The sequence below is a fragment of the Thalassophryne amazonica genome, chromosome 11, assembly GCF_902500255.1.
Source record: "Thalassophryne amazonica chromosome 11, fThaAma1.1, whole genome shotgun sequence".
Lineage (NCBI taxonomy): Eukaryota > Metazoa > Chordata > Actinopteri > Batrachoidiformes > Batrachoididae > Thalassophryne > Thalassophryne amazonica.
In genome coordinates this window covers 19,187,415-19,202,568 of record NC_047113.1, presented here as the reverse complement: position 1 = coordinate 19,202,568, position 15,154 = coordinate 19,187,415, and the positions used below count along the sequence as shown (strand labels likewise).

The 15,154-nt window shown below is 41.5% G+C and overlaps 1 protein-coding gene across 4 annotated transcripts in view; it reads right to left on the bottom strand.

The window, feature by feature from the left end:
- kcnk4a (potassium channel, subfamily K, member 4a) overlaps nt 1-14,811 on the bottom strand; it is a 40,410-nt gene extending 25,599 nt beyond the window's left edge. For 2 of the 4 annotated variants that reach the window (XR_004563374.1, XM_034180875.1), the window contains exons 1-5: nt 14,679-14,810; nt 11,212-11,302; nt 8,855-9,121; nt 3,565-3,682; nt 1,571-1,740 (exon numbers count right to left, since the gene is read on the bottom strand). Coding sequence is in view for 3 of the 4 variants with exons in the window: in XM_034180875.1 (XP_034036766.1) it covers nt 1,571-1,740; nt 3,565-3,682; nt 8,855-9,040 (474 nt within the window). In the remaining variant the exon portion in view is untranslated. Of the gene's footprint in view, nt 1-1,570; nt 1,741-3,564; nt 3,683-8,854; nt 9,122-11,211; nt 11,303-14,678 lie in introns of all 4 variants that reach the window. The other 2 variants (XM_034180876.1, XM_034180878.1) reach the window with 2 other exon arrangements.
- Between the last annotated feature and the right edge of the window lie 343 nt (nt 14,812-15,154).

Here is a 15,154-nt window from a genome sequence, read left to right as displayed (position 1 = left end):
TTAACTTTAGATTTATTTATCTAAAGTTGTGTCACTGGTGTGTCACTCAGAGAGCAAAATTAAGAGGTTATTTAAAAATAAGTCCTTCAGAGAGCAAAATTAAGAGGTTACACAGGTTTTATACAGAACAGAGGAGGAGTAAATTACCTGTATTTCTTTCAGCCTGAGCGTCTTCACGTTATATCTCATGAATCAACAGCTGCCTGCTGGTTTAAAATCACTGGAGAAACACGTATATATAAGGCAACCCGAATTAAAGGAAAAATGCCGCTTTTAACAACCTGGACCTCATTTCTGGCATAAAATATGGTCGTTTACTCACAATATAACTTTGGTGTCATTTGGAGTCCATGGTTCAGACGACGTGTTCAGTTTAAATCTGAGTCAAACATTTTTCTTCTACTAAGGTAGATTAGAACTTTTTATGTTACACAGCACCAGCTACTGTACAGGAGGGATCGAGCAGTCAATATGGGCCACTGATTTCAAAATGTAGCTCTTTTCAACTAGATGTGCAGTGCCGTGACATGTCAATCATCTGTGTCGAATCAGATTTCAGGGGAGTCCAGTGCAACCTTGGCCTAGCTCTAGCTCTGCCCATGCCAGGAAGTGTTCAACATGTGACATTTCCGGTTTCACTGTGGACTCAAAATTTGGCACTTCCTGTTTCAGTTTCAACTTGCCACCGAATCCCCGTGAGATCCCAAGAGATCTCGGCTCGTGGGAGCCAGGAAGTGTTCGACATTCGACATTTCCTGTTTCACTGTGGACTCAAAATTTGGCAGTTCCTATTTAGGAACCCTAACCCTAACCCTGCACTATGAGAGAGCTTCACGCCGCTGCGTGTTGCTTCAATCGTACTGATGATTGCTTTAAAGATTTAAGCAGCCCTTACACTTGAATGAGTTCAGGGTAAACCACCATCTCCTGATCAGCTGGAGGCAGACCAGGGCAGCTTGCATTGAATTTTCATGCAGAGCACAGGGAGAAATGTTCTGACATGTATAGAATTAAGGATGATGTGTACAATGATCTCCCAGGCAATTGTCAGGTGCACGCTGGAGCCCATCCAGCTTCAGCGGAAGAGGGAAAAAAAACCCAAACAAACAAAACAAATCTTTTTGACTTCTGTTGAATGGTGTGCCTGCTCGGAAGCCAAATGAGCTGCTTGAGGAAATCAGCTGAGGCATGCAGAGTTGTAACTTGGCTGATTATGGCACCAAATTTGGCCACATCTAAGAGCAACTTTAATGATACATACATGACATATTTGGGTTGAGATAGTGGACTGTGGAGAAAAAAAAAACACTTCAAAAATAAATCTCTTAAATTCTTCACAAATCTATTTGTATGTTAATCTCAGCAACACAAACAGATTTGAATCTTCACATATATACATGTGAGGTTTTTTGGGGGGTGGGGGTGCTGCCGGTCAGAATAATCACAAAAATGATTTCTGAGTGCAAGTGTATAACAGAAATAGTTTCTGGGCTGCATAGGATGTGGATTCAAAGACGTGATTTTAGAGAAGTGTAAATCCAGCTGAAGCTTGGTTCTAGGTAGGACAGACCATTCTCACCAAGAAGAGGGTCTCAATCTTGGCAACAGCTCTCCGCAGCACCCTGCCCATGTAGTCTCCCACTCCGGCCAGCAGTATGCCAAACATGGGGATGCCCATCAGGGCGTAGCACACAAAGAACAGCTGGCCGTACCACGTCCGAGGAGAAAGGTTCCCAAAACCTGCAATTTTAAACAACGACCTTCAGCTATGTGCAGAACAACAAGCTTTAATCCTCTGGGGCCGACACCGTCGTATATGACGGCTAAGACCAAGCTTTACTAATTTATAAATCACTTTTTATATGAGATAACTTTTGATATGAGATAGAAACTTAATTTTTTTGCTGAAAAGTTAACTCCGCTGACTTTCGAGTCAGCCATCGGCCATCTTTGTACTCCTCATAGAAGCTGTGTGATGACGTGCGCAATATAAGTGTCCAAACGGAATTGGTTCACCGTCACATGGTTTTCCAAAATCCAATCGTAGGGCAGATTTAGCTCACGTGAAAAGCCAAAGATCATTTTCAGGAGTGATATATTACTAGTTGGCCCGTTTGAATAGCCCCTCTGTGTTGTAAAGTTGGTCATATTTGCTGATTTTTCTGCCAAACGTATTTGATCCATGACTGAAATATAATTGGCACACGCACTACAAAAACTATTAAAATATGACAGGAGAGGAAGGAGTGAAAACGGAAAAGTGACAAATCACAGCCCTTGCAGTCTCCTTCGTTTCAACTGGGCTATGGAGAGGGTTCGCAGCCATGCAGAGGGCTCTGATCTAAAGTGGTTGTCTTTGGATCACCACACCCAGGGATGTGAAACCTAACACCATATTACAGCACAGGCAGCAAGCAGCATTTTGTTGACGATGATATCTTGACAAAGACTGCGACTGCGTAAGATTAGCTTATGAAGTCCTTGGAGAAGTTCAGCTTTGGGCACATTTCTGTTCTAATTATGGCTACCATGGGGCAAAATGTGTGAAGCTTTGTGTACATGACTTGATCAATGTGAAACTTGCAAATCAATTCACCAAGTCCTTGGAGAGGTTCAGTGTTGGGCATGTTTTGATTGTAATCATGGTCAGAGTGGGGTAAAGTCTCTGAAACCTTCTAAAAACAATATCTTGCCAAAGACTTCATGTATTGAAACCTGGTACACAAGGTTACTTCATCAGTAACTCCAACAAGACTGACCTTGGAGCAGCACAGTGGCTAAGGTGTTAGGACACTTTCCTCACAGTGAGAAGGTCTCAGAATCACTTTCTGTGTGGAGGTTGTTCTCCCCGTGTTTGCGTGGGTTCACTCTGGCTTCTGTGGCGTCCTCCCTCTTCCAAAGACATTCAAGTTAGTTTAAATGGAAAATCTAAATTGACCATAGGTGTGAGTGAGAACGTGACTGCCAGATAAACTGCCAGTCTGTCCACAGTCTACCCTGCCTCTCGACCAGTGACCACTGGGATAGGCTCCAGCCCCCCATCATCCTTCATTGGAATAAATGGGTATTTAAAAAAAAACATGAATGAATGAAAATTTGACGTTGGGCTCAGTGGCATAAGCTAGGGTAAGTATTGCCCTTATTCAAGTACATTTACTTATATTTGACATTTAGCAAGTGAAGTGTTCTTTGGTTACTGTAAAAAGCAAATCTGAAATTATAGACCCAGTCTGTGGGATGACAACTTTAAAGTTCACACTAGTGATTTTCTTGGACATTTTAAATAGATTTTATTTGGTTTCAGGTCTTTGTTGTGGCTCTGGATTGTGCCCCAAGCACAATATATAAATATATCACAATATATAAATATATTGAATACATAAATTGTGAGATTGATTATTTAAATAATGCTGCACTATTTAAATGCACAACGTCACGTCAGACTTCAAATTTTTTAAATGCAACAACAAATGGAAAGCTCATCATCATCTTATTTAAAAAGACAACAAGAGTCACATCTCCAAATAAGTTCATTGCGGTGCCACGGTGACGAGGCCCACCTACCAATGGTGGTAATGATTGTACCACAGAAGAAAAAGGCAGAGTCCATGTTCCAACGACTGGTGAAGTCTGGAGAGATGCTGGTCACGTCCACTCCTGCGTCCACTGCAGACATCACCTCCTGCATGGATGGAATTTAGTCATCAAAATGTCTACTTGCCCTCTATCACAAATATCATGAAGTGTCATCAACATGTCTGTTGGACAAATGGTAAAGTTAAAGAAAATGGTTGTGAAATTCTTAAGCTTGGAATTGATACTGCAAAATTTGGGGTATATTTGTATTAGAGGGATGGAGCTAGACCATAACCCCCCCCCCCCCAAGAAAAAAGTGAAAGGGCCCTGTTTGGAGGCAGTTGTGCGCACAGTGGCAAAACACACCATAATCATTCAATCATTTGTTTATCATGGATGTAACAATAATAAAATATCTCAAACTGGAGATAGTTTGTTTGTTTGTTGTAGTAACCAGCGCATGAGCACCTTAATGTGCTGTGCATCCTTTACACACAACCATGATGTCCCACACAGACTCTGATATCCGTTTGTGGTCCGCCTGTTATGCATGAAACATTTATTCTTAAAGAAACAAATACAAAATAAATATGCAGCAAGTCTCTCCTCATGTGCACAGCACTGGCCAACAACACGATCATGGGCTGCCATGCCCTGGCTGCCATGCCATTTTTCATGGCAGGCCAGCACCATGGCATGACCGCGGCACCACTTGCCACATCACACGCAACAGCAGAAGCCCCGCACCACACACACACACCAGCACAACCGCGGAGGAGCTGCAGCTCCACCACAAAAGCGCTCAAAACCCGGCTTTTGTACTGTGTGAAAACATTCAGCTGGTTCAACTAAGTCAAACGAAAGGCTAACGTTACAAAAACTAAGCAAACGATAAGAAACCGCCAAGAACGACAGCAAAATGAAATATGGACGAAGTGAGGTTTTTTTTGCCCTTCATTCAAATTTTTCAACAATTTAAAAATTGTGACGAAGTGACAGGAACAAAGCTGAGCGAAGGTTAAGTGATGCTAACGAAAGTCCAGATTTCTTGTTTCATTAGGGCTTTGTTGCCCTTCGTTAAGTACCATGTGACTGGGCTTTAAAGCTTCAAGCAAGCTTCAATGTAGAGAAATTATCATTTTCCCGATAAACACCCTCAGAAACAGTGACCACTCTGAAGGACTGATACGGGAATCATTAAGCAAAAAGGCTATTGATGTCGGTGGATCAAATCATTTGTTAACGATTATTGAAAAGAACCAGTTTTTGATACCCAACCCTATACATAAGAATTCGCAGCCTTTGCCTTGAAGCTCAGAATTGAGCTCAGGTGCATCCTGTTTCCACTGATCATCCTTGAGATGTTTATGAAGCTTAATTGGAGTCCACCTGGGGTAAATTCAGTTGATTGGAAAAGATCTGGAAAGACACACACCTGTCTACATATAAGGTCCAACAGTTGACAGTGCATGTCAGAGCAGAAACCAAGCATGAAGTCAAAGGAATTGTCTGTCACAGGATTGTCTTGAGACACAAATGTGGGAAAGGGGACAGAGTATTTCTGCTGCTTTGAATATTCCAATGAGCACAGTGGTCTCCATCATCCATAAATGGAAGACGTTCGGCTCCACCAGGACTCTTCCTAGAGCTGGCCGCCCATCTAAACTGAGCGATCGAGGGAAAATGGCCTTAGTCAGGGAGGTGACCAAGAACCCAATGGTCACTCTGTCAGAGCTCCAGCATTCCTCTGTGGAGAGAGAACTTTTCAAAAGGACGACAATCTCTGCAGCAATCCACCAATCAGGCCTGTATGGTAGAGTGACCAGACGGAAGCCACTCCATAGTAAAAGGCACGTGGCAGCCCACCTGCAGTTTGCCAAAAGGCACCTAAAGGACTCTCAGACCATGAGAAACAAAATTATCTGGTCTGATGAGACAAAGATTGAACTCTTTGGTGTGAATGCCAGATGTCATGTTTGGAGGAAGCCAGATACCATCCCTATAGTGAAACATGGTGGTGACAGCATCATGCTGTGGGAATGTTTTTCAGCAGCAGGAACTGTGAGACTAGTCAGGATTGAAGGAAAGATGAATGCAGCAATGTACAGAGACATCTTCAAACCAAGATATCAGAGGAGTGGCTTCACAACAACTCTGTGAATGTCCTTGAGTGGCCCAGCCAGAGCCCAGAACCCGATTGTACATCATTGGAGAGATCTGAATATGGCTGTGCACCGACGCTCCTCATCCAACCTGATGGACGTTGAGAGGCGCTGCAAAAAGGAATAAGCAACACTGCCCAAACATATGTTCACCAAGCTTGTGGGATCATATTCAAGAAATATTTAGCCTGTAATTGCTGCCAAAGGTGCATCAGCAAAGTACTCTGCAAAGGGTGTGAATATTTATGTAGATTCGACTTCTGTAATAAATTTGCAATTTTAATATAAACTTTTTTCATGTTTCATTATGGGGTGTTGTGTGTAGACTTTTGAGGGGGAAAAAAAGAATTTACTCAATTCTGGAATAAGGCTGTTATGTACAAAACTACTATGAATACTTTCCAGATGCACTGCATGTTCACACACACACACACACACACACACACACACACACACACACACACACACACACACACACACACACACACACACACACACACACACACTCACTCACTCACTCACTCACTCACTCACTCACTCACTCACTCACTCACTCATCTTTAACCGCTTATCTGGGATCAGGCCATGGGGGCAACAGCTCCAGCAGGGGACCCGAGACTTCCCAGGCCACATTGACCACCTCCGACTGGGGGATCCCGAGGCATTGCCAGCCCAATGTGGAGATATAATCTCGCCACCTCATCCTGGGTCTTCCCTGAGGTCTCCTCCTAGATGGATGTGCCTGGTACACCTCCCTAGGGAGGCACCCACGGGGCATCCTTACCAGATGCCCGAACCATCTCAGCTGGCTCCTTTCAATGCGAAGGAGAAGCGGCTCTACTCCAAGCTCCCTATGGATGACCAAGCTTCTCACCTTATCTCTAAGGGTAAGGTCTTACGTGCCTTAAGGGGTGGCAACCCTCGAACACTATGGTGGACACTGGTGGTCAGGGAAGTCATCCGACTGAAGGAGTCCTTCCGGGATATGTTATCTCGGAGGACTCCGGAAGCAGTTGCAAGGTACTGACAGGACCAAAGGGCACCAGCCTCTGCTGTGGGGGAGGCAGAGCAGCGGGTGTTAGAGGAGTTCAGAGCAACCATGGAGAAGGACTTTCAGTTGGCACCAAGGTGCTTCTGGCAGACTGTGACACACATCAGGAGGGGAAAAAGGGGAACCATCCAAGCTGTCTACAGTAAGGATGGGACTATGTTAACCTCAACTGGGGATGTAATCTGCCGCTGGAAGGAACACTTTGAGGAACTCCTGCATCAGACTGGAGCACCCTCTATAGTTGTGGCAGAGCTGGAAGCTGTTGGAGGATTATCATCAGTTTCCCTGGTGGATGTCACTGAGGTAGTTAAACAACTCCAAAGTGGAAATGCCCCACGGGTTGATGAGATCCATCCAGAAATACTGAAGGCTCTGTGTGTGGAGGGACTGTCTTGGATGAGATGTCTCTTCAACATTCTCTTCTGGGACAGTGCCTAAGGAGTGTCAAACTGGGGTGGTGGTCCCTATACTTAAAAAAAGGAGACCACAGAATATGTGCCAATTACAGGGTCATCAGACCACTCAGCCTCCCTGGTAAAGTCTCCTCCACGGTGCTGGAAAGGAGGGTTTGGCCGATAGTTGAATCTCTGATTGAAGAGGAACAATGCGGATTCCGTCCTGGCCATGGAACAATTGACCAGCTCTTCACTCTATCCAGGAGGGTCCCTGGGAGTATGCCCATCCAGTCTACATGTGTTTTGTGGACTTGGAGAAGGCTTATGATTGGGTACCCCGGGAGGTGCTGCGGGAGTATGGAGTGAGGGGGTCCCTTCTCAGGGCCATCTAATCTCTGTACTCACAAAGCGAGAGTTCTATTTGGGTGCTCTGCAGTAAGTCGGACTCCTTTCCGGTGGGGGTTGGCCTTGCACCTTGTCACCAATCCTGTTTGTGATATTCAAGGACAGGATATCGAGGCATAGCTGGGGGAGGAAGGTCTTCAATTTGGTGGGCTCAGGGTTTCATCACTGCTTTTTACAGATGATGTGGTCCTGTTGGCTTCATTAGCCTGTGACCTCTAACACTCACTGGATCAGTTCGCAGATGAGTGTGAAGCAGCTGGGATGAGGATCAGCACCTCTAAATCTGAGGCCATGGTTCTCAGCAGGAAACCAATGGATTGCCTACTCCAGGTAGGGCATGGGGTTTCGCCCCAAGTGAAGGAATTCAATTACCTCGGGGTCTTGTTCACAGGGCGGTGTTGCATTCGCTCTACCGTACTGTTTTGATAAAAAGGGAGCTGAACCAAAAGACGAAGCTCTCAATCTACCAATCTTCATTCCTACTCTCACCTATGGTCATGAGGGTTGGGACAGGTGTTGCCTGTCAAATGTTTGACTTAATTTGATGTTACTTTGACCTTTGCTTGCGTCAACTCTGTTATATATTCAGTCATACATCATCACTCCCTCAGCGGAAGAGGTTATGTTTGATGTGTTTCTGTCAGACTGGAGGATTTCTTGAAAGGATATCAATGAAATTTGATGGACAAGCAGGGTATGCATCAAGGAACAGTTGATTAAATGTTGGTGCAGGTGGATCTTGCCTTTGATATTGATTCTATTGACTTTGAACCTGACACTGATCTTTGATTTCTCATCCTCTTTGTAGGATCAGGACAGACAAACTGCAACAGTAATGTGACATCCTTGATGAGGTTCAAAGATGAGAATCAATGCTCAATATCAAAGTTCAGCAATCAAAGATGAATGATCAAAATCATGGTTCAGTGATCAGGATCTGAGAATGCTGGATATCAGAGGAATAATCATGGCATTGCACAACAAAAAAGAAAGACATTAAAAGAAAATGTCAACAGAGATGAATGGAGAACTGTTGGACCTTGGCAGAAGTGTACGCTCTGTGGGTACCCTTCAAGTTGAAATGAAGTTTTGGATGAAGAAAGCAAATTACCCCACAATTAATGTTTTCATGCGGCTATTCTGTTCTTCCTAACATGAAATACAAAATAAAAGTGCCGTTTCTTGTCTGTGTGTCAGAGTTGTTTTCCTGTAACAGCTGTTGCTACACAGTACATGAACGGCGGGTTCGGTGTGTCCAGCGGTACCTCAAGAAACGTGTTGAAGTCCAGCTCGCTGACGCAGGAGTGATTGAGGAAGCTGCGCTTGGCTGCAAGCAGCTTCTTGTGTGCCTCACTCTCCTGGGAGTCTTCCAGGGTGCTGAAAACAAATGCTCCCATCCCAAGGTACAGCATGACTCCCATTAGCAGGGCCAGCAGGGTGGTGGACCGCATTTTACCCCTGACGACACCCAGCCCTCTGGGGTCAGAGGTCAGAGATCAGCAACCAGGATCCACTGGGGCTCTCAGAAGACACTGAGGTAAAGACAGAATGTTACTTAAGACATTATTCGAATTCAGAGTCACAATTTTGTGACAAATGTGTGGAAAAAATATTTCATAATACAAAATGGTACTTCTTAGTGTTTGTTGTTGTTTCTAAGGTAAAACTACCTGCTCTTTCAGATTTTAGCCCTTAGAAATGTCTAAATACGACCTAAGTGCTAGTTTTTTGTATTTTTCAATAAAAAAAAATACCCCTTACATAGGCGTTTTTCTGTGACAATTTTTTTTTTGTTGTAAATTTTTTCAAGCAATAGACTAGCAGTGAAAGTATGTTTTAAGATGTAACATACTTTTTATTCCTAGTTTTTGTGTTATGTTGTTTTGCTACAAGTTGAATTTTAAGATTTTCAGACAGATTAGATCATCCTTCAGAATTATTTGTCTTATGGCTGAGTAACAATTTTTTTGGCAAAATGTTATGCTTAGGTAAGATATACTTTTTTTTATTTTTTTTACTATGATGGTGGTGTTTTTAAAGCTATATTTACAAACTGCATACCAAATTATTCAGTGGGTCCTGTGCAATCCACTGATACCTTACAATAAGCAATATCTAACTGTAGGGTCACATGGATTCCAGTCAATATCAGAAGATTCTTGAGAACAATGTTCAAGAATCAGTGACAAAGTTGAAGTTGTGCCAGGGCTGGATCTTTCAACAAGACAACGACCCTAAACACTGTTCAAAATCTACTAAGGCATTCATGCAGAGGAACAAGTACAACGTTCTGGAACGGCCATCTCAGTCCCCAGACCTGAATATTATTGAAAATCTGTGGTGTGATTTTAAGCGGGCTGTCCATGTTTGGAAATCAACAAAGCTGAGATGTTTTGTAAAGAAGAATGGTCCAAAATACCGTCAACCAGAATCAAGACTCTCAGTGGAAGCTATAGGAAAGCGTTCAGAGGCTGTTATTTCTGCAAAAAGAGGATCTACTAAATATTGATGTATTTTTTTTCTGTTGGGGTGCCCAAATTTATGCACCTGCCTAATTTTTTTATAGAATTATTGCATACTTTCTGTAAATCCTATAAACTTCATTTCGCTCCTCAAATATCACTGTTTCTTTGCTATATGACATATTAAATTAAAATTGCTGATCCAAACAACCAATGATTTCTAAGGGAAAATCATGGAAACATCACAGTGCCCAAACTTTTACATACAACTGTATACTCGTATACACACATATATAGACAGCCATTGATGCAAGATGTTAAGAGCTGAAAAGTGGGGTAGTAGCACCTTGCCTTAAAATAATGTAGTGTTAATTTTCTACATCTTCTATGTTGATTTTCACAGTATTTGATTTGACTGACTGGACTGCCCCCTAGCCTGAACACAGGCACTGTGAATACCCAGGTTTCACTGGGCTGCAGCAAATAGATGTTGCATTCAAGAGGTGGGGATGGAGCAGATGTCTGCCTGAGTCATTGTCATCCAGGACCCAAGGTGTTACCATAGTGTGGTGGGTACGATGACCTACAGCACAACCGCATGCTCCCAGAGCTGATGTTAACTAGGCTGTAGTGCCTAGCCTTCAATTACTATTTTAAGTAAAATTTTATTAAAATCTATATATTTTTTTAAAGTATGACATTTAATCAAACAATTTGTACTAACAAAAAATAAATATCAAACAGCTGTGACAGCTGTTGTGAAATGTTGGAATTAAGAATGGGTACCAACACCTGGTGTTAAACAGCCCCAGTGCTAAATTGTTAAAAGCCCCGCCCCTTAACAGCTCTGCTTTCGGTACTGGAGAAATTAATACAATCTGAATAACAGCCATCCCTCAGTGGAATGAATCACCATTTAACTGAACTTGATCTGTGAAAAAAACTGCAGAGGAAAAAGCAACACAATCTGAGTCAAACATATGTCCAGTGTGAACACAGACAAATATAAAAATACTACAACATGAATGCATCCTTTGTTCCATTAGCATTTCTGAATACTCATAATAAAAGTACAGACATTTAACCTGTGGTTTAAACATACAACATGTCTGTCTTTTTTCTCTGTCAAAACATGGCATGACCAACCCTAAAGACAATACCTTTGAGACGGTGAAGTCAGGAGCTCATCCCATGATAGAGTTCCACAATCAGGTGGAGACAGATGAATCTTTGTCCTCCTCCGACAGTGTCCTTAGTATTCAGGAGTACAGCACAGAGTCCATCTCATGCTCGTCCGATGGATTTGAATACTTTACTGGCATGACAAGATGGGTATCGTTTCAGATTTCAAATACATTTGCCTACAAACGGACTGTGTGCTGTGGCGATTGAGCATGCATGGACTTAAACAGGAGTTCTGGAGTTTGTCATAATACCCAGGGAGAAGCTGACACACACCAGCAAACGATCAGCTGCTGCCAAACCGCCACACGTATATCTACGTTAATCAAAAACATGTCCATCGCTTATTTTCATTTGGCCTCTAATGTTTCTTTGAACTATGTTCAGCTTTGAGATAAACGTGTACTGTCACAGGAGTAATGGCTTCAGGCCAGCCAATCTGGAATGAGAAGTAGGAACTTCTGCTGTGGGTCAGACGTATCAGCATGGACTTTGACAGTGTTCTGAGACGTCCCAGTGTTTTTGGCCTGCTGTTTGCATTCCCTCCTAATGGACTGCAGGTTTTGTTTTCTATGGACAGTCCTGTTGTCTCAGCCCTTCTTTTAACATGAATTCATTGTCTAAACCTGCACTGGCACATTCTGAGGAAGAGGTTTGGGCAGAGCTGAGTCAGTGCTGATGGGCTGTGCTGTTTGAAAATAACCACATGGGTCTGTGAAGAAGTACACATTTAATTCTTTCCATTAATTCCATTTTGTATCAGCTTGTGAATTAAATATCAGATTGCAACATCTTGATCAGTCAGACCATTTTGCATTATTATGCGGTTATTGCATTGAGTTGTGGAATCCGGATCCAGGTAAAGTCCGGGTCATGATGTGAATCACTTATCTGTCAACCCTTGGCGGACGTTAGAAATCTCTGATTGTTTTTGTTTTATATTTTTCTCACATTAACCATTTTGGAATACAACCATTTTATACACATTCCATGTATTTTCGGAGGACATATGTGATTGGACAAACTAAATATAATTTTTTTTAGTAAAAATCATGCCTTTTACAGCCAGTTTCCTTTAGACAAGTCAGGGGATGGATACATTAACATTTCCATGTCAGTGAATATGTCTTAAATTTACTTTCTATAATTAAGACATACAAAGAGTATGGGACTGTGTTCTAAATCTGTCTGGAGAAGACAGTTCTCAAAAACTGATAATGCAGAGAGGAAATTAATGAGGGAAGCCACCAAAACACACATGACATCTCTGAAGGACTCACCGGCTTCTGTGGCTTTGATTGGTGAAACTGCGTTGTGCAAGTTTTGACTGTTGCACCACCAGTTATAGAGTACAGCTTCATGATGGAGTGACGGAGGAGTATTTTCTTAAAAAGGTGGCACATGGAAAATCCAAGAACTGTATAAAAAGGTTTTAATTCCTTAATGGTTAATGGAATATTTTTTTTGTTAAACTCCTTGAATTCAAACTAAACGTCCACACTGCAAGCACATCTTCATTCTTTGAACTCCACTGAAGTGGTGCACAGAGGCAAAATAAGTATCACATCACTGCCCAAATCCTACAGGCCTGATGAAATCAAAATCTACACTGTGATTCACTGTTTTAAAGGGATCATGTTATAAATCCCATCAGTAACTCAACATAAGTACTGAGAGTTCTATAAACACGTTTAAAATGTGTAGCCAAACACACCATAGAAACGCTGTTTTCAGGTTGATAAATGGCTTTTTTTGGGGTCTGTTCATTTAAATTAATCAGGAAAATCTGATTTATTTATTTTTGCATTTGCCATTTCAGACAGCATGTTGGAGTTCAGATACAGACTTCTGTTATTTATGTCATGGAAGTAATATTTCAGACCTGAATTCTGTTTATAGCAGAAGAATAACTACATTTAGACCTTAAATTGTGGCTTTAGGGAAGTTTAAGATTAAATTATACCATATCTAAGCATAAATATGGAGGGGTGTTATTTCAAAAAATTTGTAAATCTATAAATGTTTGCATGGAATATGGAAATATACATGGAATAAACCACAGCAGGATAATTTTTGGGTCATTTGGTTCCAAAAACCCATAATGACGGAGCGTTTGAAAATTTCAAGTAACGTGTGTCGCATATGTGCTGTTGACGTAGAAAACCACTCTGTTGCTTATAATTAGTTCACTGTGGCCATGTCATTCTCTAGATGTGATTATTATACTCAACTGATGTTCCTGAAATAAAAATTACATAGATTTTTTGTTACAATTGATCATATGTACTGAAATTAGTTTTTTGTCAATTACTCTTAAAAAACACCAGATAGGCTTATTGTTACTATAGAAGTTGAATATAAACTTGGGGTCAAGCAACATTTGGAGCCAAATTTCAAATCTCTAGGTGCAGCGGTTCTCAAGATATGACATTTTCGTTGATATTTTTGGCGATTTTTGAACCCGATATCTTCACTGGCTCCATCCATATAGGGTTTTGGAACCAAATGACCCAAACTTTATCCTGCTATGGTTTATTCTGTGTGTATTTCCATATTCCATGTAAACATTTATAGATTTCCAATTTTTTTTTTTTTAAATAACACCCCTCCCTAGCATAAAGGTTTGAATAGAACATTCTGTCAAACTTTTAAAGGTTATCCTTCAGGATTTCTGTGATTTCTACTGGATGCTAATCAACAAATGGCTCAGTGTTTCAGTTATATATTATAAAGAGAAATCTAAATATATTATCTGAGACAAAGCTCCAGAGACGACTGAAACTCCCTGCATGCAAAGACGGCATCTCAATGTGGGAAATCATTGCAGTGGAAGAAAGAAAGCTCTCACAGAGTTCCTGTTTTTAATGCACGTGTACACACACACACACACAAACACAGAGACGTCAGGAGATCACAAGTTACAACTCTGGTTCTCCAAGTTCATGCTGTGGAAGATTATTCCCAAACATAATGAAAGGAGTAAGAGAAGAAAACTGACTGACAATTTGCTTAAAGGCTAAAAAAAAAATAAAAATAAAAAAATAAAAGGAATGTTTACAATGAAGTATTTCTGAAATGTAGTGGGTGTGCTTGAAAGAAGAAAAATACCACAGATACATCAATTTCACAGCTTTAAGTCTCTATTCCTTTCTATATTTTGGATATAAATTACAGTTTTGGCTGCACAGGAATGTTCGGACAGGGAATTGATCATGTCTTTAGTTCTTCCTGCTAAACTTGGTAATCAATAATTAAAGACTTATTTTGAACTTAAAAAAAAAGCTTGTATGTGCATTTTGCAAACCATAACAAGCAGCATGCATGAAAAATGTGCAGGTTTCTACCCACAATGTGCAAATATATAACAATCACAATGTTTTTGAAGATATTGTTGATTAAACTTCTCATAACCCCAACGTAGAGAATGATTCCCTTCATGTCTTACCTTCATTTTCGGGAAACGTTCATCTCATGCATACTGTAGTTCTCTCATCATTCCAGCAAGGAGCTGTTTTCTCCTTGGAAGGTCTTTCCCCATTCTTGTGACCCTACATCACTGACAGAGGAGAGCAGACTGTGGAGGAGGAGGAGGAGGGCTGTGAAGTCCATTACAGCCCTGTGAGCGAGATTAAGTGCAGAGGAAGAGGAGAGGGTCCAGTTTCCTGATCTGGATGTAGGGGTTTAGTGCTCTAAATCCTCCCCTTTACAACTTACGTCTTTTTTGGGGGACATAGGAGAAAGTGCTTCATGACATAAACCAGAAGCTGAAGATGGAAAGCTTCATTCCTGTCTCTTCCCTTTAAATTTCCACAGAGTTCTCAACAACTCCCTAATTTCCAAGAAGCAAAGGGAGATGACATTGCAATTGTGGAAATAGTTGAGCATTATTGGATTTGTCACAAGGCATTGGATTTGTCTCTC